Source organism: Micromys minutus, assembly GCF_963924665.1.
Source record: "Micromys minutus genome assembly, chromosome: 3".
Lineage (NCBI taxonomy): Eukaryota > Metazoa > Chordata > Mammalia > Rodentia > Muridae > Micromys > Micromys minutus.
In genome coordinates this window covers 28,241,285-28,266,646 of record NC_137972.1, presented here as the reverse complement: position 1 = coordinate 28,266,646, position 25,362 = coordinate 28,241,285, and the positions used below count along the sequence as shown (strand labels likewise).

General features: G+C 49.0%; 1 protein-coding gene across 12 annotated transcripts in view; it reads right to left on the bottom strand.

The window, feature by feature from the left end:
* Positions 1–2,206: 2,206 nt before the first annotated feature.
* Positions 2,207–25,362, bottom strand: part of RET (ret proto-oncogene) — a gene marked incomplete at its 3' end in the record, with an annotated part of 39,073 nt that continues 15,917 nt past the window's right edge. For 2 of the 12 annotated variants that reach the window (XM_080914541.1, XM_080914547.1), the window contains 17 exons: positions 24,808–25,052; positions 23,884–24,079; positions 23,078–23,277; positions 21,032–21,290; positions 20,575–20,700; positions 19,848–19,958; positions 19,066–19,185; positions 18,233–18,489; positions 15,742–15,889; positions 14,189–14,296; positions 13,129–13,343; positions 12,912–13,034; positions 11,143–11,213; positions 9,946–10,083; positions 8,154–8,253; positions 3,635–3,782; positions 2,207–2,364 (listed from right to left, as the gene is read on the bottom strand). In XM_080914541.1, coding sequence (XP_080770667.1) covers positions 2,207–2,364; positions 3,635–3,782; positions 8,154–8,253; positions 9,946–10,083; positions 11,143–11,213; positions 12,912–13,034; positions 13,129–13,343; positions 14,189–14,296; positions 15,742–15,889; positions 18,233–18,489; positions 19,066–19,185; positions 19,848–19,958; positions 20,575–20,700; positions 21,032–21,290; positions 23,078–23,277; positions 23,884–24,079; positions 24,808–25,052 — 2,723 coding nt within the window. Of the gene's footprint in view, positions 2,365–3,087; positions 3,783–8,153; positions 8,254–9,945; positions 10,084–11,142; positions 11,214–12,911; positions 13,035–13,128; positions 13,344–14,188; positions 14,297–15,741; positions 15,890–18,232; positions 18,490–19,065; positions 19,186–19,847; positions 19,959–20,574; positions 20,701–21,031; positions 21,291–23,077; positions 23,278–23,883; positions 24,080–24,807; positions 25,053–25,362 lie in introns of those variants that run through there. The other 10 variants (XM_080914549.1, XM_080914550.1, XM_080914545.1 and 7 more) reach the window with 9 other exon arrangements.

Here is a 25,362-nt window from a genome sequence, read left to right as displayed (position 1 = left end):
ATTTTTTTTTGCAACCAAGAAGTTAAAGAGAAAAAGTTGACACATTTTATGATTTATCGTTTTATTTACACAACTGAAATTATTTCCTTAGTCACCTTGATTACAAAAACAAGCCAACACGGTATGGTTGAATAGCCTTTCTTAAATGGATCTTACAAATTTTAGTGGCCGACAGATTGCTACTTAATACTCAATAATTTTTAATATGTGATAACTTCTGCACATATATATATATAGCTGAAAAACTCTGTCCGGTAGTGCTAACAAGTATAGGTACTTTAACAAGTATGGGTACGTTTATATCTCAGCAACAGACAAATGGTTATTAATTAAGTGTTAATTCCCCACAGATGGGCCAGCTATTTAAATGTGGAGCTCAGCCCTTGAGAGCTAACCTGCTGTAGCAATTCACACTTACTGTGTAGGCATGTTGAAGAATTTGAATTTATCCGTATTTTTGCATTTAATAAAACTACCATTAAGCACATCTGAAAAACAAAATCGGCCCCATAACTAGAGATATTTATATAAAAAAACCTTATCACAGTGTATCTGAAAAAAAATGGCCCAAACTAAAGCCATATTATACGTCAAAATTTTTCATCTTTCTGTCTGCCTGGCTATGTGTGCACAAAAGTATTACACACACTCCATAAGGCTCTATCCGGTATACTTATCTGAGCATTCTCAGCCACATAAAATGTCACAATTTTACTGTGTTTGTGAAATGCCCATAAAATATAGTATTTTATTATGACTATTTAAAAGTCCTATCACAGTGCTTGAAGTCTGAAGACCAGGCAGTGTTTTGGTAATGTGACCTTTTTGTGGGAAGTGACAGTCCATAGACGGCCAAAGAAACTTCCAAGAGCCACTCCTAAAACCCTAGAGGAGTGTGGAGTGTCTGTGGCTACAACTGTCAGTACAGAAAGACAAGAACCTTACACATGAGTTGTGGTCAGAACAGAGACCAAAACACGTACCATAGCAGCATAAAGGACGGACGGGGAGAGCTGATCCGTGTGCCTTTCACGCAAGCTCTATAAGAGCCAAAACCTTGTTCTTCCACCTCAGTCGTTGTCAGGGAAACCTCTAATACAACTAGACGAACTGTCCTTCCCTTTGGGTGCGAGCTGACAAGATAGAAATTAAAATAAGACAGACCCACCTGTCCCCGAGCAGAGGATGGGCACTCTTTGGTGGGTAGGTGGGACTGCAGAATGCTGTGCCAGGGGGCAGCATTTGTGGCTCAAGGCCTCTGCTGCCATCTATTCCGGGCCTGAAGAATGCTCCACTCCAAACGCCCCGCTTCTCCACCCGGTTCTAGTCAGCGGGTAGGAGTCAGCAGCGCTGGATGTGAGAATGATGCTGAGGGCTCAACAGGGGGAAACTGTCTTGTGGGGTCACTTCTTTCCGGCTGCCTTGTACATGGCAAGGGCAACACCAAATCTATCCATTGTGCTAAATCTAAGAGCCATTTACCCATGTCAGAAACAAAACATTTTCCTAAGAAAAGGCCATATGGTTAAAAAAAAAACCCCAAAAAACCAACCCCCCCCAAAAAAAATCTGTATTTAGGATGTCATATGTTGGGCCGACGACAGCCCTGAGGCTTCCTTCTCCCCTCCAGCCCTAGTAGACCTGGCTGGAAGCAACTACCCAGTCCTATGCTGGGCTTTCATTCTGAGCAAGGAAAGATCATTCTGGTCAGGGTTTTCAACTGATGTCTGTATGTGTGCTTCATGTTAAAACATTTGGGGGGGTATGTGGCAGATTTTTATCAATCAGGAAAATCAGACAGTTCAGGTACAATTTCTCATTCAAGTTGTGAATGGCAGACCCCACACATAAACAGAGCTCGTGGTGGCTACTGATGAACAGACCAACAGGGGTCCTAGCCAATGCTGAAGGGAAAGGGGATCTAACCAGAGACTCAGAGCACCCACCCAGTGTGGCAGGTAGGTGCACTAGGAAGGACGACCATCGAGAGGGAGGACCACCAGGAGGGAGGATCACCAGGAGGGAGGACCACCAGCTATTTGAAGTAAAACCATTTTGGAAACCAGCTAAAACAAACTACAGAAAACAAGTCTGCCACCCGAGGCTGGTCTTGGCCAGTATTGATGTGCACAAAGGGGCCGGTGGGCTTGATGCTCTTGGCATGTTTCTTCCCCCTTGGGAGTCCATTACTGTTCACAAGAAAATGTTAACTATCAAATGTGTCCATTAATTTTGCCGCTGAGGGTGAGACCATCCAGTTAGCATATACACTATCATTTGCATATCTTGGGAACCCAGTGCTAGTGCCATCGGCTCTCGTGAGTGGTACAGGACTCTCTCCAGGCCAGTTCGGGTCTGACATGCCTAAAAATGAAAACAGATAATTTGTTCTGCACTGAAGGACTCAAACTTCACGTGCAGACAGTAAGACCTTGGCAAAACTCCCTTTGACGGTTAAACCAACTTGTGCTTTTTCTGTGCCAATTCCATTGATGGTTCTGCATCCCAGGTTTCCAGAACACTGCTCTACACGCAGGTAATATCACGTAAAGGCAATTTAGCACACGCTATACCAGTCTCAGCGTCTGTGCGTCTAGAGTCTCAAAACTGAAATAGATCTGGTGAAGCGCTTGACTGTTTTCCCAGGACAGTGTGACGCATCAGCGAATGGCTGACCTATATGGCTTCCTGGAGTGGGACACTCTAGGGATTATTCACTTGTTATCCCTGCTAAAATGGAGGAAGGCTTCCTTCCTTTCCCACAGGAGGCGCACACAGGCTGCCCTACAGTGCTGTCCGTACAAGGAATGTAGTGAGGACCTGTGACTCAGGAAGCATGCAGAAAGAACCTACCTTAGTTTGAAACTGCAAGACTGTTTTTTTTTTCTTTTTTTAAAGCATCAATGAGGAAGTTAGGAAGCAGAAAAAATTTCAAGTATTTAATCCAAGACAAAGAAGGAGTTTTGGCAAGAACCGTATTTACTGTCCATTGCAAGGCCGCAGCACCACATACTATGTTCTTTCAGAAAGCATTGGCTCAGTATTTAGCACTGGCTTCGTAAGTGACAACATCGTGATGGTGGTAGGGTGTGCAAAGGATGTGAAAGCAGCGGTCTGGTGTCTGCCCGGGGCCCATGTGGTCTCCCCGCTGCCCCACACTGCTTGGCGGTGCACACATAGCTGGCGGTGGGAATATGGACGAGGCACACACCAGCCCAGAAGCAGCCTGGGGATACCCTAGCTCTTTGCTGCCACTACAAGCTGGGGCTGGCCAGCTTCCCCTGGCAAAATTTACCCCCTCCCCAGACCAGGCAACTTTAAGTAACGAAGTCAGAAGTACTATGATTTGCTTCCCAATGGCCCCTGAGAATTCTGCTCTAATCTGCTTCTCCTGTGTCATCTTAAGTTGCTGGGCTGTGTGTGGTCATGACACTTATTTTCACATCCTTTTAGAGAGACAAAGCTGCAAAATGCCTGAATGTATGTAAACTAGATGCAAAGTCAGATATTTACAAAGAAAAGGGTTCAGAGGAGCCTTTGGTTTCGGTGGGATTGGAAACACTCTTACAAAGAGTTGGGATGGTGCAGAGGGGACAGCGTTGCTAGAATCTAGTAAATGCATGTGAAATTCTACCATAGAGTTTGTTTTCAATCCATGTGGAAGGGAGGGAGCGCGGGAGGGGTGCATTGTTACAGTCCACCAGGGGCGTCTCCTCTTCTGAGAGCCCGTCGTCATAGAGAAGTGAGTCCGAAGGGGTGGATGCAGCCAGGTCCAAGTAGTCCTGGAAGAGAGAGAAAGAAACATGGCCAGTTATCTTTGACCCTGGGCCACTCCTAAACATACTCATGGTCCCTTAATGCTCCTGGGGTAGAGCTGCTGGCTGTACCCCTACCCTATACTGTTTCTTGGCCTCTTCTAAGACCACAGCCTCCATCCCAGGAAGATAAGACTGAGGTCAAGCACTGCACTGGGTTCCTTAATCCAACCAAGAGCAGAGGGCTGGGGAAGTGGCTTCTTTGCATAGGCTTGGGCCTGAAAGGGCTCCTGATCCCCATTTCTCCTGTAGAAAAACAGTGTGCCAAGTGGTAGGTTCAAATTAAGGACCATTAGAGGGGTACTATGGAAACCTGACATAGTAGAAACCTCCACACATACACATACACATCAACTGAAGGAGAGCAGAAAGATACTAATGCAAGATGTATAAGTCAAGGTGTGTGTGTGTGTGTGTGTGTGTGTGTGTGTGTGTGTGTATGAAATTTCTAAGATATAAATGAAATTATCAAACAATGGGTGAGACAGAGCCCCAACAACAAATTTGTGTCACAGATTCAAACTCCCAAAACTGGTAATGGGTTCTATTTAATTGAGTTGCTGGCCACAGTAGTCCCATGGGAACTCCCAAACAACCCAGGCTACTGCAAGACTAGACTATAGGTTGCTCATCACAAAGTGTTAGCAAGACTCAGCTGTGGTAGACAATTCCTACACAACTCATTCAACATGGAGAGCTTGAGCTGGTCCCTCTCTTGAGCCTCCATCTCTGCAGGTTAATGAACTTAGTACTGAAAGGCACTCTGCACACTACCAAAGAAGAAACATAAACACCAACCCAGCTACAAATCCTTTCATTTACAATGGTGTCCTCCCAGCAAGGAGTGCCAAATGGTGGTACAAAGCCTGTGGATCTAGTCAACCAGTATCTGATTTGACTCAAGAACCATTCCATGAGATAGAGCCCATTCCTGAACCTACTGCTTGAGTGATAAAGAACCTGAGACCAGGTAGGTAGCCCAGGAACCTAGGGGAAGGGATAAATACTACTATTCTACTAAAGAAATGCAGCAATAAAACGACATACTACTATACTCATAGATCAGTGTCTTGCTCAGTCACCATCAGAGAAGTTTTCTTCTGCAGTAGATGGAAATAAATAGAGAGATCCAAAGCCAGACAATATACAGATAGTTAAGAGACTATGGAACACTCAACCCTCAGTGGGACGTCTCCATCAACCCCTCCCCTCGTGGTTCAGGGAACCCCGTGGAAGAGGAGGCAAAAAGAATATAAGAGCCAGAAACGACCAAGGAAAAATGGCCTTCTAAATATATAAAGACCAATACACATGTTAGCCAGAGACCAAAACAGCATGCTCAGAGTTTACACAGGTCTGCACTAGAGTCCCAGAGCTGAAAGAAGTGGACACATGCCCCCATCCCTAACACAGAAGCAATCTCCAGTTGATAATCATTTGCAAATGAAAACTTAATTTTCTCAAGAAGTCTTAGTGAAGAAACAAACTACTCATGCCCAGCAGGAGAAATTCCAACAGAAAAATGAACTCAACTACATTTTTGGAGGTTCCTTGTTGGGTCAGCATACATATACATATACATATACACATACATAGGAGCTGTCATAGGAGAATGCTATACATTTAGCAAATAATTTTCCTGAGATGACTCCACCTTAGATTAAAAAAAATCTGTGATGGAACTCTGATAGGCAAGGCCCAGGAGAAATTCATTTTAGAAAAGATTCCTATTAATGTACTTTTTCTATTATTATTAAACACATATAACAACCACTAGGTATTAGCCTACCCTTTTGAGCAGATCTCTGTAGAACAACAAAGATGTACTGTCCTGTAGTGATGCCATATAGACAAATAAATGATCTTAATCCTTAAGTGTGATCCTATAAGAATTTCTAAATTTATAGTAATTATTAAGATTTTTAATAACACTGGTATTAAATTCTTTCTGATAGTCAAAACTGCAATGAGAACTCTGCCAGTCTTTAGTGTCACGAGTTAATTGCTTCTGAGATAATAAGTTGGCATTCTGCAACTTAGAACACATTCCAAAAAGATGTAAAATCATTAACCAAAGGTCATAAAAAGGGAACTTATGATTTATTATAGGTGCTAGGATAGAAGATAAAATATTGACTGGGTTTATTTATACAAAACTTCACTAATAACTTAGTTACATTTTTTAACTCTCTACAAGCCTGCAAAAAGCTGGTGACAGGTGATGTCTGTTTAGCCAGATAATTACTCCTAATGGATACTCATGTAAACATTCTCTGTTGTAAACTTCTTATTCGATTTATGGTTTGAATTTATATGTAAATTTATGACGAACCTTTTATCATATGCTCGTGTATTCTGAGAGATGTAGAAGTGGTGGGGATAGAGAAGAGAGCTTGTTCACAATCTCTCCTGAACCCCCCACCCTTTGTATTCTCATTAGCCTGCTTTCCTTAGACTCTGCTTATCCTCCTTTTCTTAGACCCCTTATTCTTACAAGCCCCACCTTCTTCTTAGAGAGCTTTCCTAGGGCTTTTCATAGCTTAGAAATAAATGCTAAAATCACTTTTCAAAGTGTCCCCGTTTCTTCCTGTGACTTCAACTAGCAGGATGAAAGTTAAAGCCTTGCAATTCTTACGGAGATAGAACAGGGGTTACTTAGTCTGCTGTTTTAGGATGAGGTGCTGAACAGTTTCTCGCCTCAGAGGAACTTAGAAGGCAGGTCAGCTACTGAAGCAAAGAGACTTAGAACTGAGATAGGAAAATGTTTTATTATTACACGGCAACCCTCAATTTCTCGTAAGACTGAGTCTCACTCACACTGACACTCTTCCCCCTCTGCTGCCTCAAGGAGAATTAAGAATAAAGAAGACCCACTGGGGCTAGCCTCCAGCACACACACACACACACATATATATACACACACACACATACATTATAGTTTCTGCTTTTGTGTTATGAGATTTCCGAGTGTGTGAACAATCGTGCCTTTGTGTTTATATCTGTTTCTTGTGCTTTTCCTTTTTTATATACCATTCACCTGTTTTATCCTGTTCTGATTTGTTTCTGTTTGCTCTTATTACATTTTATTCCACTTTATTATTATCCCTTAGCTACCTATTTGCTTGCTAATGAGAGACAGAAAGGGAGTGGATCTGGCTGGGAAGGGAGGTGGAGAGGAGCTGAGAGGAATATAGGGAGAAGAAAACATAATATATTGTATGAGAAAATATATTTTCAATAAAAGGGATAAAACAGCAAAGCTAAGTTTTAATTTGTGTGTGAAAATGTGTGTAATGAGTGTTGTGTATAGGCTCATATCTGTGGATGTATCTGTGACACCCGAGAATGACATCTTTCTCTGCCACTCTTCACCTTGGTCTCTTAAGACAGGGTGGGTCTGTCACTGAATCTGGAGCTGGTCCTCAGCAAGTCCCAGAAATCTGTTTCTGTCCTTGTTCTTCATAGTATTAGGGACACTTGGCTTTTTACATAGATACTGGGATTTGAACTCAGTTTCTCATGATTTTTCAGATGTTCTTACTGGCTAAGCCATTTCTCCAGCAACACAAGCTGTTATATATATATATATATATATATATATATATATATATTTTTTGCTGGGAGCCAAGACCGTAGACTCTTTTGGAATTTGGAGGAAGGGCAACTGTTGGTAGAGGTGAAGACAAGGTTTCAAAGGGAGCAGTGTGACTGAGGATGCCTGTTGGGTCCTGTTCACCTGTCTCCCTAGCATCCAGTACAAACAGTTGCTCAATAAATACTAGGCAAAAATGATCCGGCCTTCTCACCAAGGCACAGAGGCTGACTGTTCCCACTTGTTTTGTTTGGCTTACACTGGGCTTTGGAAATCTACACGAGCAGTTATTAAAAACCGGGAGACAACGCGAACTTCTTAAAATTCGGAAGACTTGGCTTGCCAGGTCTCCTATGTGGTGAGAATATGATGCCCCTGAAGAGGCCACTCACACTGCCAGAGTCCCAACCCCTGTCACTGCCCACCTCCAGGTACCTCAGGGCTTATGCATTTAGGACATGTGCTTCAAGTTTTGACATTCTATCCCATTATTGCAAAAGTCCTCCTCTGGTTTTGAAATAGTCCCTAGTACCTGCCTGTGAAGAGCTCTTGTCTGAAGACAAGCTAGAAACCAAGATGTTTTTGTTACTGAACAGCCCAAGAGGACTGGCCTAAGTGGCAGGTTTTCTTCCACTGCCGGCCCTATGGTATAGTACAGTCCTCTCCCTCTGACCTTGCAGTGGAAACACAGAGAGCCTCAAACTACTATCCCAGGATGAGCCTTTGGCTGTGACTCTGGGACTCACTCTGCTCTTGACCATCATCTTCTCCAGATCCTTGCTGATGTCAGCAAATACTGGCCTCTTGTCCGGCTCCTGCTTCCAACACTGCAGCATCAGGCGGTACCTGGGGGGAAGCATGGGTAGGTGGTGAAGCCCTGGCAGGGTGAGCACACCAGACTGGGTCTAAGGGGCTATGTCTACTCTCTCTAGGTTGTTTCTAAACTATCTGTAACTCTGAGCTTCTAAGTTGACCCAGGGGAAGGACACTAACATCGTGGTGCAGCCCTCTGATGGCCTCTCTCCAGAGGGGCTTGTTCTTTCCTTATACTAACACGAGTACACAATGTTTCCACTCTGCACCCACCAAGTAGGTGGCTCAGTAGAAAGCAAAGTCCTTCAAATGTGTAGAAAGGAGGAATGGACTGAAGACTCTTAAGGAATGGAGACAGACACAATGTCTAGTTATTACAAATTTCTGACTGGATTTGAGGAAACTTTAAACCTGGATCTGTATTCCTACTCAAAAGCCCATGGCTGGAGATATCCCAGGTTCTAGTTTAGAACCTGCTGTTATTTTTATTTTGCAGAACACCATGCTGTCAAAGTGCTTTCAAAATATTCATACTTAGACCCAGAGACCCGGGCTCAGCCTTGGCCAGAGAAGCTGCTTTGCTTTGCTTCCCCCCCTCCCTTCCTCTCTCTCTCCCTCCCTCCCTGCCTCCCCCCCCCCCTTTCTTTTTTTTTAAATTTTGTGGTGAGGAACAGTCAACAGAGACACACATAAGTGGTCAGAGGGCCAAGAATAAGAAACTGCTTAGTTAGTGCTTGGCTCTAAATAGGCCATACAGCAATGTCTGCTCTTTCAGCCAAGTTCCAGGGAACATCATGAAAGAGGAGTCAGAATGAACTGAGGTCCAGAGGTTAGAGGGAGCGCTGTGCAGTGCTGTCTTCTGGACATGCCATGGCTGCTGCACTTAGGAACTCATACTGGCTCTGGTTCCTGGCACATGACCAGCGATGTGCCAAATTTCTGGTGTAAATGGGCTACATGAGCTCTAGACCCCAGCCCCTGTTTATGGGCTTTTGGCAGTGGACAGTTGTGTGAGAATCATTCTCATAGGGCGTGGCCAACTGAAAAAATTTGCTCATTGCAATGGATGGCCCCATATCTGTGTACATACGGGCAGCACTAGCTGGTCTTAATGGGTTATCCCAAAATAAGGCATAAAATTGAGAGGGGACACGTGGTCTGGGGGTGGGGTACCTGGAGGAGGTAAATGGATAGGCATGATTGGGTATGGCCGAGGACTCCGGAGCTGTGATGGGGGTGTTATGTTGGGTGGCTGGCTGCCAGCCCAGTGACGAGGCAGCAAGTTCCCACCCTGGCATGCCTAACCTTGTTCTCAGCTAGGCACTGACTGTAGCACGAATGTACCAGCATATCTGCCGATTACTGCCTCGACACATCCCTTTTAACCTGGTCTCTAGACCATCTGATTAGCTTCCTGGTATAAAGCACAGTGGCTTTGGGACACTGGGACTCTTGGACTGCGGCTGTCTCTGCCCAGCTCTGTTCCTACCTCCCTTGCCCATGTCCTCCCCTCCCACACAGCTGCAGGAGGAGTCCCCCATCCCTTTATCTCTTGGCTCTTGATGGCTGTCTGGCCTCTGCTGTCACTTCTCGTCACCCAGCTTACTCAAGGTTGGTGGCACCAGGCTTCTTGGGAAGGAGAGCATGGATGACTGCTTTACTTCCCATCCAAGGCCCAGAGTATGAAGGCCAGGGAGGCTGGCTGGGCAGAAAAAGCCCACTCACATCTCCTCGCTGCAGTTGTCTGGCCTCTCCATCCTGTGGCCTGTCTTCAGAAGGTTGAAGAGTCGTTCAGGAGGAATTCCAGGGTAAGGGTTGCCTCCCAGGGTCACAATCTCCCATAGCAGCACTCCAAAGGACCACCTGTGGCAAGGAAGGGAAGCAGCTTTCTGGCCCCTGGAGCCTCCTTGGTGAACCCCCGATATCTATGTCTATAACTGACTTTGTCAACTACCAGAGCCTAAATGGCTGACACACAGGGGTCTTAGCCTGGCTCCACTGTACAGGCAACTGTGAAACAGTGGGGCCAAGCTCTATCTGCCTCCCTAGAGTAGCCCCTGGGATGCTCAAGTCCCACGCTGCTGCTACTGGGGCAACAACACTTAAAGAGGCAAGATCCTAGCAACCGAACTCAGAGCGTGCTGTGAAATTTTCATAAAGTCTTAGAACAACTTTTATAGGAAATTGTTAGTAGCAAGAGAACACTGGGGTGGAGATAAAAATATCGTGAACCATGTGTCGTCTGGTGATCAGGTATGTATGTGCAAACTACAGGAGAGAGCAGAAGGTAACCACGAAGGGAGGGACCCACTGTGATTCAAGGCTGCTTGTGCATTTTCCGATTCTTCTAAATCAACTTGTTGGTACCAGAAAACCACTGTCTGGAACTGCTTAAGGAAGAAGTCTATTTTCATAGCTCTAGTCAAGATCTGAACATCTGCAGAGTGCAGAACACTCTAGAAGCAAGTATTCTGTCTTCAGGAAAACAAATCATGTCTTATAATTGGTCTGCAAGAGCAAGTGTGGGCTCCCATCTTTTAAGTAGTTTGGGATACAGCAGTCCACAAACACAGATGAGGCTTCCTGTAGTGGAGTTCCCGAGCCCGACCTGTAGGCAGGTAAACTTCATAGGATGCACTCATATTTCTTCTACCCTCTTGAGAGAGGTAAAGAGAGTGGGACAAGTCAGCGGCTGGAAGTGAGCTATGACTGCCCCACACCCTACCCTTCTCCTACACACTCCGCTGTGGTCGGCAAAAGCACTGCCCGGGCCCAGCCATTTGCTGAGCAAATACGTGCCAACCTCTTAGCCTGGGCTGTGTGGAGCACTGCCATTGTAAACAGGTATCTGGAAGCAGCAGTGTCCCCTTGCCAATGCACAGACAAGGCATCACGGCCCAACCTCCCCACTCCCACACTTACACATCACTTTGGGTGGTATAGATGTGATCGAAAAGAGACTCAATTGCCATCCATTTGACGGGAATCCGGCCCTAGAAGTAGTGAACGAAGGCATTATTGTGGCTCTATGCTCTGTAATCAAGGTATCAGCTATGGTCCTTGAGCTCTGTAACCATGGCACCCAGCTATGCTTTAGCCCCAGCTCTATAGGGAACATGGGATACTATGTCCTGGGGACCGACCAACTGTGCACACACTTGAAGGGGCCACAGCTCCAGTCTGAACGTTTGGCTTTGCTGAGATTCTACTGGGAGTCAAGAAAACCACCCACAGCCACAGAGGGCAACCTTTCACATGCCACAGCCCTGCGAAGAAGCAACCCACGAAACCCACTTCAGGTAGGGTTGCTAGGGCTCTGAGGCACCCAGAGTGGGGCAGAAAGAGTGCTCCACAGTGCAGAGCCGAGGACTTGCCCTGCAAGCTAAGCTTCTTGCTAGCATCCCAAGAGCACATGCATTTGGGAAACCAACACCCAGTTTCCATCCTGTCCATTACGGATGCTGTCAGCAAGGCTCATCTGAAAAACCTCGAGGGAAGAAAACCTTTGTGCACCAAAGCTGGATTTTCCTTCTCTCAGGGTTCTTCTAGCATCTCAGAATGAGCAACCCCCTCCCCCACCCCGCAGCGGTGCTGGCGTCTGTTCTAACAAATCCTCTTCAACATCAGGATGAACAGCTCAACGAACAGGTCTTAAGAACAAGCACACACGGTCATTTCTATCATGAACATGCTTCCTTGTGCTTACACCTGACACGGTGTGTGACTGTACTCCTGACAGTCCTGTCTGTGGAGCCTGTGGAGACTGTGGCTTGTGGTCTTGGAGGCTGTCAACCCCTCTGAAAGCCATGACTGTACACTTCCACTGTGATAGCTGGCCTCCCTGGATGATATGTATGTACATGAGTGTGTGTGCATGTATGCGTGTGTGTGTGTGTGTGTGTGTGTGTGTACACAGGAAAGCCCTCTCACATCCTCTGCACTGTGGCACAGTAGCCCCTTCCACTTCCTTTATGCCGTTCTGAAATCTGCTATCACCACAGAAACCCCAGAACAAACAAACACGGCTCTCTTGCCTGTGGTTAACACACAAAGGACCTATGATCCTCACAGCAAAGCAGATAAAGCTGGGTGTGTCCCGCCTGCAAAGCCTCCTCACCAGGACCCCCGCCCCCAAGCACTCCCATGAACTGTGCCTGCCTGTGTTGTCACAGGGAAGCCTCAGGAGAGCAGATGCCAGGTGACAAGGCAAGGCAGATACCATGGGAACGGGATGATGTCAGTGAATTAGATGTCCACATGTTGCTTAGACTTGGAGAAATTCTCAAGACCCCTGAGGTCACCTCTGCACCCAGTTTTACCTAGAGATCCCAGTAAGACTCCCACATAAGCAAAAAACCAGGAAGCACCATGGTCCCTTCTATTCCACTTTACCCTCCTAGGAGCCAAAGAGCAGTTACACAGTGAACAGAGGCCGTATTTTATGGAACTGAGAGAAACTGTGGAAAGTAGTCCAGTTCTGTGGTATTGGGACATCTCAGAAAGTGACTAAAAGCACCAGGTTTGTCAGGAAAATCATAAACAAGAAAAGCCTAATTGGGGTCCTAGAGACCCAAATGGGGATCGATTTCTCTTCCTCCAGTCATTCCAAGGGCACCACCCTACCAGGTCAGCACAGCCGTGAGCCTACATCCCTCTCCCAGAAACTCACTAGGACACCCATGGCCAGGTACCTTGCTTTTCTTCACATAGGAATCTTCTTCATAAACATCTCGGGACAGCCCGAAGTCAGAAATCTTCATCTTCCGTCCCTCAGCCACCAAGATGTTCCTGGCAGCCAAGTCCCGATGCACGAGCTGCGCAAAGAAAGCAACAAGAACCCTCAGACCAGCCGTGGGAGGCAGGGACTGGGCGGGGCACTAGGGGCAGCTCAGTGTCTGTGGCTCTCACCTTCATTTCAGCCAAGTACTGCATGCCCCTGGAGATCTGCCAGGCGAAGGAGATGAGGTCACCCATGGTCAGCACCCTTTCATCCGGGTGGTCTAGGGAGCTGGAATTGCGGCTGCCTCCACCGCTCACATAGGCAGGCCCGATCTTGCGGCTGTCACGGAGGAATCCCCGCAGGGAGCCATACTTGGCATACTCCACAATGAGAAGAAGTGGCCCTGGGGACACAGAAAGGCAACCTTGGGCATGAGGTCAGGCCAGGCCTAGGTAGGAGTGGCTGCAGGCTCTGTCACCTTGTGATTAAGTGGGCGGGCACAGACCTGCTCTGGCACTTTGAATCATGAAGTTATGGCAGGCTAACTCACTCTTGGCCTACACTGACCACGGGGACATTAGCTCCCTTCAAGGCACAATAAGACCTTCCCCATGGTTTCTGAACCTGTGAGCTACCACGCCCTATACTAGGACTTAGTAACTTTCCCCACCCTTGACCCTGTGGGTGGGAGAGAGCAAAACCAATGGAGGCAGGAAGGCCTGTGCAAATCTCACAGCTTAGTCTTAGCCCTACACTAGCTCAGCAGCAGTCTATGTTATTGCTCCTGCCTGCTCTAAACAACTTTTAGGGGCTATAGTCAGGCCTGATCTGATTCCTTGCCATCCTAACTGTGTGTGTGTGTGTGTGTGTGTGTAGAAAAACTAACAGAAGTAACAATCTCCTTGGTCCTTATCTGAGAAGAAGACAATGTTCCCTCCCTGCAGGGCTGGGGTTGAGGTCACCTGTGTGACACGGTACACTTATTGTTCTGTAGGTCTGAGTTCCCTACCATGGGTGCTAATGCTACAGACCTGTGCTCAGCAGGCCCAAGGAGTGCTACGAACACAAACCTCTGGGACACAAGCCTGCTCAGCTAGCAGACACAGACACTCTCCAGACTGGAGCCAGAAGCCCAGCTTCCAGAAAGAATTAAGCAAGTGGGGAAGGAGACTCAAGGGCAGAAGAGGGATCCCAGCCCTGTGTTGGCAGCTAAGCTGCCTGCCCACCCTATCTTCTGCTTAGCCTTACCATCCTGGCTGCAGGCCCCATACAACTTGATGACATGTGGATGGTTGACTTGTTTCAGAAGGTTGAACTCAGAGAGCAGGTCTCGTAATTCACTCTGGGAGGCGTTTTCTGAAACACAGCACACAGAGACTGTGTTTTGCCATAGCTCTTGGGATCCCTTTGGGACCATGTTGAGTAGAGAACGGAATGCCATCCCCCTCACAGACTCATGGAGACCCTCAGCATCCAGCTGCTTAAGGCTCCTCACAGTCCTCAGTGGTGGCCAACAGTGGCTTCCAGCACCCCTAGGATGAGAGCCCACAGGTCAGCTTCCTTGTCTTTAGGGCTACTGCTTGTGTATATGGCAGCATGCTGCTTTAGCTGCTGCCTGTAGCCGAGAGAAGTCTACAGAGAGTCCCCATTCCCTTTTTCAAGCCTCTCCAGAAGGAGAGAGGTCTTGCCTATGTCTCCATGCACCCGCTCAGAGAGAAAGGTACTAGAGAAAGGGGAGGAGCCTACACTGAGGCCAGATCTCCCGTTCTCCTCCAATCTGCCAGATGTAAGCTTGGGGTCCAGTGGCTTCTCTAAAGCTGCTGCTGTGTGCTTGGGGCTTCTGCTCAGTTACTGTGAGGATGAGTGCAGTGGGGTGAAGGCAGTGTTAGCACCCTGCAGCACACCAAACATCAGGCCTGTATTTTCCCTGGGACGCAGATGCCATACAGGATTGGATACGGCACACTGCGCAGATGACCAAATTTCATCAACAAAGTCACACGAACACATGTCTAGCCAGGGCCAGCTCTAGTGCTCCCTAGGTATTTGAAAATGCAAGTGTCAGACATGTAGCCAAGTTCTCTTCCTGCTTGGCTAGCCCGTGGTGACACACCGTTGCCTCTGGCATTTAGACTGGTCTGGGATTAAGGACAAACACAGCCAAAAGACAGATTGAGTGACACCAGGAATCTGAGGGTTTGACCCTGGTGTGAGGTTCTGTAGTTCCTGACAACTGCAGTAGAACTCAGCCACACACCAGCCACACAAGTTCTTCACCACAGTCTGCATGCCACAGGGCCCTTAGTTCACATGACTGGAGACCTGACCACAATGAAGGCTACAGCCATGACCTTTAGCAAGAGTCACAACCCTGTATAAAAAAAGGTATGTGCACACTGAGAGCCAGACTCAGGGCATGACTGGTCACAGGAACACAGAAGACTTCGGGGTTGCTGGAATGGGGGACAGTCTTACAGAGAGAGTCTCTTCGGTAGGATCCCAGTGACCTCTTGGATGAGAGTAATGAATAGGGCAGGTTGGGGTGCTGCTTGCAAATAACAGTTCTATCCCAAAGGGCTTTAAAATGTTTTAAATCCTGGCCTCTTTCCCAACATGGTGCAGAAGCGGTAGCCAGCATCTTCCACTAGAGCAAGGTCATTGTCCTCCCCTCTTCACTGGCTATGTGTCCATGGGGTACTCAGATGGCAGCCCCTCACAGAGCAGCAAGGGTGGCTCTGCAAGGGGTCTCAAAGAAGGACAGCCACAGCTACCGCCCTACAGATTCAGCCCCGGACAGGTACCTTTTAGCATCTTCACGGCCACTGTGGTGTATCCCGCCCGGCCTTTCAGACGGAAGGCTGTGGCCTTGACTACTTTTCCAAACTCGCCTTCTCCCAGCGTTTTCCCAAGAACTAAGTTCTTCCGAGGAAATTCCCACTTTGGATCCTCCTATATTGGGGTAGAGACGGGGCCATTAGCAGACGTGGAAGGAATGTTATGCAAGAAGACAAGGCCTTTAGATACTAACTCCTGCCCAGACAAGGTCAGTATGCAGAGAGCTGGTCATCACCTAACCCACACCCACCACCCCACAGCTCATCCACTGGGATCACCATGGTCAGGCTAGAGAGTCTCCAGGGGAAAGGTCTGGACTCAATGCCTTGAGTCACCCTGCCCCCACTGCACCAAATAACACAGGACCAGCTATGCTAAAGTTCTTATTCTCAAGGCCAGCTGGGTCCAGATGTGCTTGTGGTAAACCAGATAGCAGCCTCTAGACCCAAGCCTTCTCTGACACCTCAAAGACAAAATGTGCACCCACAGCTCAGGATACTTCTGAGCCCAGAATTTCCCCACAGTGGAAACATTCAGAGCAACCTCCCTGTGTGGCTGACTGTTAAAAGCACCACTGAGTTCCTGGGCAAACTCCCACCCCAAAGTGTGAGGCAGCTGCTCCTCCCCTGGCCCATCCCATGCACCCCACTTCAGCTCCAGCTGACAAGCTGCCTTCCCAGCATCCCACAAAAGTTCCTTTCATGTATCAGGCCTAAACATGGTCACTCCAGATACATGTCTAGACTCTTGTCAGCCAAGTACCATCCTGCAAGAAGACCACCCTGCGGCGCTGGCACCACACTGGATGGCTATCACCTAATGTATCCTCACATGCAGACCTCAGATTTCTGTTTACAAGGTTCTTTAAGGCTTCCCCAACCACAGACCTGGCCTAATTAAGGACACAACAGCTCAAGACCAAAGGCCATACTCTGATTTACACACACACACACACACACACACACACACACACACACACACATGTGGTCTGTGGGGATAACTCCCTCTGAGTTTACAAACACATTCTCACAAGCTCCTGAGTGTTCCTAGTATTTTGTGAAGTCTCCTGAGAGTGAAGAAAGCATGACTGTCACTATGTCACATGCCTGTCACCCCATCACTGCAGCTACTAGAAACACATCTGAGGCATGTACCAGGGACTCTGCTAAGCCTGTGGAAATGGTATGAGCTTGCTCCTTTACAGATTTAAGAAAAATCAGCGTCTTTACTGTTTTGTTTGCTCGTTTTAGCCTAGTCTAGCCTTGAACTTGCGATCTTCTAGCCTGGTTTTCCCAAGCGCTGGAAAACCCATCACAGTACCAAAAAAAGCCCATCACGGTACCAAACTCTCCATATTCTGTGTTAGAGAAATCAGGCTGAGTTGTTGAGTTATGCAGCTTACATGGGTCCGGCCTGAAGTCACCAAGCTAACTCTGGAGCAGATATTTGGGAGTGTGAGAGCCTTTCACCCGGGGAACATTCTATGGCCTGGCTATGCAGCCTCACTGTGCTGTCTGGGTTACAGAGAGCTCTGGTGGCTTAGAACAGAAGCCTGCTGTAGATCCAGCTCCTGCCAGAACAGGAGCCACACACTAGGATCCAGACAGGAAAACAGCACTTGTAGGAAGAACTTCTTTGGCCCTGCGTGAGGGTTGGGTGTCATTCCCAGAGGCCCTGGGGGAGGCAGGGCCTCCTAGCCACCTAAGGCCACTTCATAGCCTGAAACAGAAACTGTCATGGACCCATGGCCACTGGCTGCTCCCGCGGGTGTCCTCATCACAACCCCTCCACCCACGGATTACTCTGTCAATACCACTTCTCTCATAAGGCTGTCCTAACTGTTCCCTAGCTCCATGGTGTCCAAATCCTGAATAGGTAAGAGCAGGCTGCTGAAGGGACAGGGTCTTCCTGAAGGTGAGGGCATGCTGATACCTCCATGTGGGTGTATCTACCCTATGTACGGCTGCTGCCTGGACCTCTGGACCAGCACTTCTTTCTGACCCCCACACTCTCCCATCCTGCCCCACTTCTATTGAAAGGCTGTAGGACATGGGCCTCTTCCACTGTTTCTGCTCTGACATAAAACGCTTGCTGGGTGAGCAGGAGTGTACGCATGCCCGTGTGTTCGAGGGAATTACTGGTCCTACTTCCTGGGGCTTCTGCTCACCCCTCCCCTGCTAGATGGGGCCACACTCACTCTCACTGGGACCTTGAAGGCTCCAACCCAGATCCCAGCCTGTCCCATCTAAATCAGCACCTGTCACTTTCTTCCTAGACAGCTTGCCTTCACAGCTCAGCTTTCCACTGCAGGCAAAGATCCCCTTGCACTTGGCCTTCTGCCCCAGGAGATCTAGGCAATGCTGTATCAACCATCTGTGGGTACCCCCAAGTAGTAAAGAAAGCCTGTGTGGCCACATTCCCTTCAACACCATCCACCTACCTCTTGGGGCCCCTTACCGGGATCTTGAAAGAGTCCACGGAGACCTGGTTCTCCATGGAGTCCAGTGAGGGCCGGCGGGTGCCCGAGGAGGAATAGCTGATCGGGAAGCCCTGGGCCGGCCGGCAGAAGGTCATTTCCGCCGATGCAATGGGTGGCTTGTGCGCATGCTTGTGGTAGCGGTGGATGCAGAAGGTGGACAGAAGGACAGAGATGATGAAGGAGAAGAGGACAGCGGCTGTGATGACCGTGCGGCACAGCTCATCACACAGCGGGCCTGTGGCAGGACAGAGTGACGGGGACTGCACCGTGACCGTCTGAGATGTTACTGACCAACTCTCCCAGATTACCGTTAAACCTCAGAGTAGAAACGGTGTGGAGATGGCACACAAAGCCTGCGTCAGACAGCAGAGGCAGTATGCCGGCCACACCAGCTATACCGTTTCCTGCTGCAAATGTCTGAATCATCAGTATAAAAAGATAGGACAAAGCAAGAAAGGACCGGAGGCTTTGGACCAAGCGTGCTAGAGTGAGCCCCAAACCAGGAGATTTCCATCGTGCCAGAAGCTGAGCGAGACCCAGTCCAGGAAGTCTGGCCAGGTCGCCTGGAAGGACTGCTTTTCTGAGCATCCTTCATTGAGAATTGTGGCCAGGAAATGCTTTATAGGGACTCTGACCTCCTGACCTCCTGTTCATGGTTGTGCCAACGGTAATGGGCCCAAAGGGAAGGAAGAGCCTCTCGGGGTCTAACTGCCTCCCCGTAGTCTCATCCCTTGGTGAACCTCACAAATGTTACTCAGAATTCCCTTGAGGGTTGGGAGAGTCGGGGAGACCTGGGGGAGGCACTCCTTACCCTGGCTGTCCTCTGGCTCACAGAAGCATTTCTTCTCGTCAGGGAAACAGTTGCAGATGCCGTAGCCAGCTTTAATCCCCAGGCGCTCCCCTCGCTCATGTCCCCCAACAATGGTGCCACCTGGGGACATATGTGGCACATTTAGTCTCGGCCTGACACTTCACAGAGTCCTTGGACTGTGACTAGTCTTTCCAACTTGGGTTCAGTAGCTCAGAACCAGTGAAGGCAATAGGCTCAGAAGCCCCTTTCACCTGGGCAGAGTCTAACACAATACCCCTCACCCTCCATACTGGCTATGGAAGCAGGGGAACCAAGGGTGTTTAGGACCGACCCAAAAGACATCACCCATGGCTAGCCCCCAGTAACAGTAAAGGTGGAAGAAATAGACCAGAGACAACGTGGGTCCTGCACCAGCTGACCTTGAACTGCAGTTTTGTGAGTCAGCTAAGGATAGATAGGCCAGGCTACAAAAGCCCAGTCTTGGGGGAGCACAACCAGTATTCAAATGAGATGGTAGCAGGATGCACCGTGCTTGGTTGAACCCACTATAACACACTTTTCTTCTTTGGTGCTAAATGAGGCCTTGGTCCTACATAAGCTAAACTTCTGCACAGACATGAAGCAATACCCCCATCCAGCCCGATGTATCCGATGGACATGTGCAGCTCCAGACTGTGTTCAAGTGGAGGTTAGGGATTCCAAGCTCTGCTTCTCGTTCCCTTGCCTCTGCCCTTCCCTGCACCCTGATAAAATGCATCACCATGGGTCTAGCACGGGCTTACGGAGACAGTCCTGGGGGCAAATGTTGACATCCCGGCTCTCCAGAGCATCACAGTGGCCATCAGGGCAAGTCCTGGTGCTGGGGGAGCAGGTGGAGAAGTTCCTGGTGATCCCTGTGACGGGGCACACAGCAGGATGTCACCCCACCATGGTCTGACTTTGTCATGGTCCAACCTTGCCTCTCTAAGGACAGGGAGTTGAAGGGACAAGTGGAGCAATGCCATATACACCTCAGATACCAGCAAGGAATGATGAGAAAAGGGGGTCCCCCAAGGGCTGAGGTGCTGGGCATTCTAGGACTGCAGATGGCCTTCCTTTAAGGAAGCCACTTAAAAGCAAGAACCGGTCAAAGCTATATGGCCAACAGGAGCCTTAGAGCGTGAGCTGCACCCACAGCGGGGCAGACAAACTGGCTGGGACTTTCTGAAAGAACTACTCTGTCCCTTGTCTGTCCCAGCTATGGTATAGAGCCTTCCAAACCCACAGTGACTCCAGCTGAGGAACCTCTAGTTTCAAAGTGGCATGTGCCCTGCCATCTCTACTGGCACCGGGTCCACCAGAGGGATAGGCTCAGAAAACAAGGATCAGGAAAGCTCATTGTAGGGACTAGCAGACCTTGTAGAAACCCTTAATAAGTGGCCACCCTCACCCCTGAGGGCAGCCAGGACCTCCCTCCCCCGACCTCCTCCACAGCCCTCCAGCCCACCCACTGCCAGACCCCAGGCCTACCTCTACCATCTCCCTGACGCCACTCGCATCTGCCAGTTGGGGAGCCCAGACCACCACACTCCTCACACTCGGGTCGCCTCTTGTTTACTGCACAGGACTTGGGGCAGCCCACTTCTTCTGCAATGACTGGGAATGACAGACAAGCCAAAGTCACTGGGGCCGGTGTGAGCCCAGTCTCTAGACCTCTCTAGACAGAGTGTTAACAACAACTGCACTGTCTCTGGACTTACACTCTATGGGTTCTGGGCTAGCTAGAGTATTTATGTAAGGGACCGAGCCACCATTAGCCTCCTGTCTGTTGAGCCCCTCTGGTGAGCAGATAGGGACCAGGAGGATATGAGGGTGACCACAGTAAAGGACACACAGTTGTCACTGGTTTACACCGAAGTTTCAAAGACACAATGAACACGTTCCCCGTGATTGTTTGTGATAAGTACCCATGGAGCCCGACACTTACATGTCCCCTCGACTGTGGCAACTAAGGAAGCCTGTGTCTGCCGGCGGGTCTGCCTGTCAGTGGCTACCACCGTGTACTGGAGCTCGGTACACTCAGGTCGACGCAGGGCCTCCGTGTCATTTACATACAGGGTCCCGGAGGTGTCCTCCGGCGAGGTGACCACACCTAGGGCACTGCAGTTGGCGCTGGAAGGCTGCAGCTTGTACTGGATGGAGACACCGCTGAGCTCTTGGCAGTTTTCCACACAGACTTTCCCAATCTGGAGGGAAAGAGAGAGGAGGATCGAACCAATACACCTTAGCTAAACGGGTTCTTGGGCAGACCAAATTGTGGGATGGCCCTCAACTTAGCTTGAATGGCAGCCTTCCTCAACCTCCAGTGTTCTACAGCCTCAGCACCTACAAGCCCACTTGCCTGGTCAGCCTTGTTTAAGGACACCAACTCACCAGACACCCACATACCACTGGAGTCAGTTGTGATGGCATAATCCCTGTTGTGTGTTCCTCAACTATCAGAGCACTGTAGCTTAGCTGTGTGATTCCAATGTTGTCATTTGCCCCCCTTGAGGTCAAGAGGCCTCTTTAGAGGTTCTGGAAACAGACCCCTTCTGGGGATGCCTGGTTCTAGAGCCAGGCCCTGAGCCTTTACCTCAGAGACACTCCAGTGAGCTATGGTTGCTTAAAGCTGCAAATGTGGTCCTGGCTCTGGGGCCCCGTGTCTATGTAAGAACAGACCTAGGGGGCAGCTTCAGTTATGTGTAAGACCCAGAGCAGCAACAGGGGCTTCCCAAGCCACACAGACACCCTAACAAACCAGCCTGCTGGTTGCTTCACTTTCTCCTACAAAGAACATTCATTCCCATCTCCTTAGGGGATCCTTAAAACTACCCAAGGTTCCTGGCCTCAATTTGGTCTTCAAAACTATGAAGATAGTAAGGAACCAGTCATTATGAGGGCCATGACTGGGGCTGTTAAATTCAAGTGAATCTACCTCCCACTGACGCATCTGGCTCCTTGTACCCTTTGCTTTGTCATTCCCACTCCTGGTCTGATTTTCACACCCTGCAGGAGGGCCAAAGGCTCTGTCTTCAGGTGGGTCTTTGTGTGCTGACGGCAGGAGTGAGTGAGGAGCTGGAGCCCACTGTAAGCACTGTGGGCACTGGAGGAGACAGTTCCACACACACACCTAGTTCTACACACACACCCTGAAGACACATCAACCTGCTGCCTGCAGTTAAATGAGACACTCGCAAACCACACATGAACGGACAGCAACAGACACAACACCATGAGTGAAGAACCAAGTCAGAACTGCAGCAAATGCTGTCACTGGTCAAGGGGTAGGGGTACCACCCCTCCCGGTTCCTCATGATTTTAACACACACTACCGCTCACCTTTCACTCTTTTAATATACTTATTTTGGCCATCCTGGGGACAGAACCTAGCGCTTGCTAGGAGAGATCTAGACCCCCGAACTTTAACCCTGGTCTTATACTTTTTCCATTTCAACCATCATTTTCCAAAGACAAACATGGACATCACCCTGTGATTTCTCTAGCACATAAACTTCAAAAAGCAGACGCGACCTCTACCCTGTCCCACAAGGCACTACTGCCAACTACAGTCTGCTGCATGCTAAAGCGTCCCCCCTCCATTAAAAGGTATTTTGCACAGATGGAGACGCCAGAGACCAGTGGTTCCTAAAACCACCTTTTCCGCTGAACAGTACAGCAAGAACATCTTTCCAAGTTGGTATACACAGGGCTACCTGGAAATTCTTTTCTATCAGTGAAAAAAAAAAGTTTTAAAGATACCAAGAAGTGAGTCAGTAAAATCAGAGGGCTTGCTCCAGAACTGACGAGGGGCTAGGAGACCTCTAGAGTGAAAAGGTGTAAACAGAGGCTCAAGGATCCACCTTGGAGCCTATACGGATCCACCTATGTTAATTCTGCCTGGGTGGGCTAGGGAAGAGGAGCCACCCATCACGGCCGTGCCCACTGTCTTGGAACCCCCAATCTCAAGTCCTGCAATGGGCCATGGGCTCACCTGGGCGTAACGACGGGCCCTCCTATTCACTGGGAAGGAGTAGGTCACGGGCAGGTTCAGGGTGACGGGCAGCACGGACACATTGAAACGGAGAAAGAGGACACCTGCCCCAGGCCCCTGGAAGTCTGAGTCATTGACCAGGACCACCAGCTGCAGGGCTCGGCTCTCTGAGATGGAGAGGCTCCTGTTGAGAACCAGCTCTGTGGGTGGGCACACAAGGAAACATGTGACTATCCTTCGAGATCATGCCCTATGCCACATGCTACACATCCATGCCAACATACAACCCTGAACACATGTGCAACTTTTGCATGTGTGTCCAGATCACAGGTCTGGTGGGCAGTCTCACAATAGTACTGGTATTTGAAAGATGAATATTCTAGTCAGCTAGATCTTGTGTGTGTGTGTGTGTGTGTGTGTGTGTGTGTGTGTACATGCATGTGTGTACATGTATTCCAGAGAGACAGTAGGTACGCATGGTATGTGTGTGGTATGTTTATATGTAAGGTATATTATGTCCTGTGGTTTGATATGCATTTAGAGTGTGTGTATTAGAAATGTGTGGCATGTTTACTTACTGCTATGTGTATATATGTGTAAAATTAGCATATTTAAATGAGTTTGTGTATAGGGTGTTTTGGTAGTATTTGTATACACAGACTGTGTATGTCCTGGAATGGGTGTCCTCAGCAGGACTTATTTTTGTGTGTATGGATTGTATGTGGTTTTCATGTGGTGTGTGTGTAGTACAGTGTGTACCAATTGTCCTGAAGCTCGGGGAAGACACCACACCACTGTTTTCTTACTGTAATTGTGAATGGTTGCCCGCACAGTGTTGTTGTTGGCCTGCACCAAGGTCTCGTTGGGTGAGTGCTCCACCCGGAAGGTCTGCTGGGCCCAGGAATCCCCCGAGAGTAATGTGTTTGTGTACCGTCTCACCATCTCCCCAGATGCTGGCACCACATCTGCATCAAACACCTGCAGAGTGGCCACCACAGTGCCCTGCAGGGAGCAGAGAATGCCAGTCAGCCCAGGTATACTCAGAGGACCACATGATCTCCCACAGCCCAGAACTATACCAAGGATGTGTTATTAGAACCAATCGTAGGGGCCGATGATCAGAATTGAATGTTTGTCCCCAGGGCTTCAAATAAGAGCTGTGAGCAAAGCCACAGGTGTCCTGGGATCACTCTAAAGTTGTCTCATCAGATGTTTTCTTCCCCATACCTGCTCTCACTAGCTAGGAAGCCTATACCTAGTTGCAGATAAGCAACTCCTTTCTTACCAAGCCTGGGAGCAGGCTGCAGAGTGGCCTAATGTCCAGCAGGTGGCAGTAGCACACCACCTAGCTGGTCAAAGCAGCATGAGTGAGGATCCTCTCATAGGGCACTCTAGTGAGGAGTTGCCCAGCTGCCAGCAGAAGGGAGCACCCTCCTTTTTTGCCAGGCCAGGTGAGTCAGAATGTTCTTCCCAATGCTCTCCCCCTGGGGCCCTTGACCTGATTAGACACATCTAAGCACCCCAGGTTCAGGCCTTCACAGTGAGAGCCCAGTTTACTGCTGCCCATCTGTCTGGCCATCAGCCAAACAGAGAAGACACAAAGGACAAATAGAGAGCCACGTGACTGGGTGGCTAGTGCAACCGCTAAACAGATCAAGCATGAACTGCCGACACCAGACAGGCACAGGACAGGACAGACAGACAAGACGATGAAATGTAATCGGACAAACCTCCTTCCGCTTGAACTCCACCACTGCACTGGCCGTGCCCACGCCTCCGGAGAAGGTGGGCGCCGAGTCGTCCTCATCGTATACTGTCACCGGAAAGGACACAGTCACCTTTTCTTTGGTGGCTCCAGTGCCTGACACCACACACTCAGCTTCTAGCATATACTTCTCCTGAAGCTCCCGGTCCAGTGCCCAGAGCGTGCTCACCTCCAGGCAGTCTCGGTCACAATGGAAGGGCAGATTGTCCCCTGTCACCAAGCAGAAGAGAATCCCACATGACCACTGGGTAGGGGAAAGAAAAGGTGTGGCCTCCCTTCCTCATGGTTCTACCCAGAGAGGATAGCGGGTGGCTGTCCTGCGGTCTGTCCCTCTCTGGCTCTGTGGGGAAGGACACGTGTTGACGTAAGGTCAGGCCTCTGTCATGGCCTGGAGGGGCGATGCCTAGGAGGGCAGAGGACAGGCGGCTCCAGGTACGCTCTTGTTTACGAATAATGCCAGCCATTTTAACCCACAGACATGAATATTTGGTCATTTTACACAATGTGAGAAACATCCTGG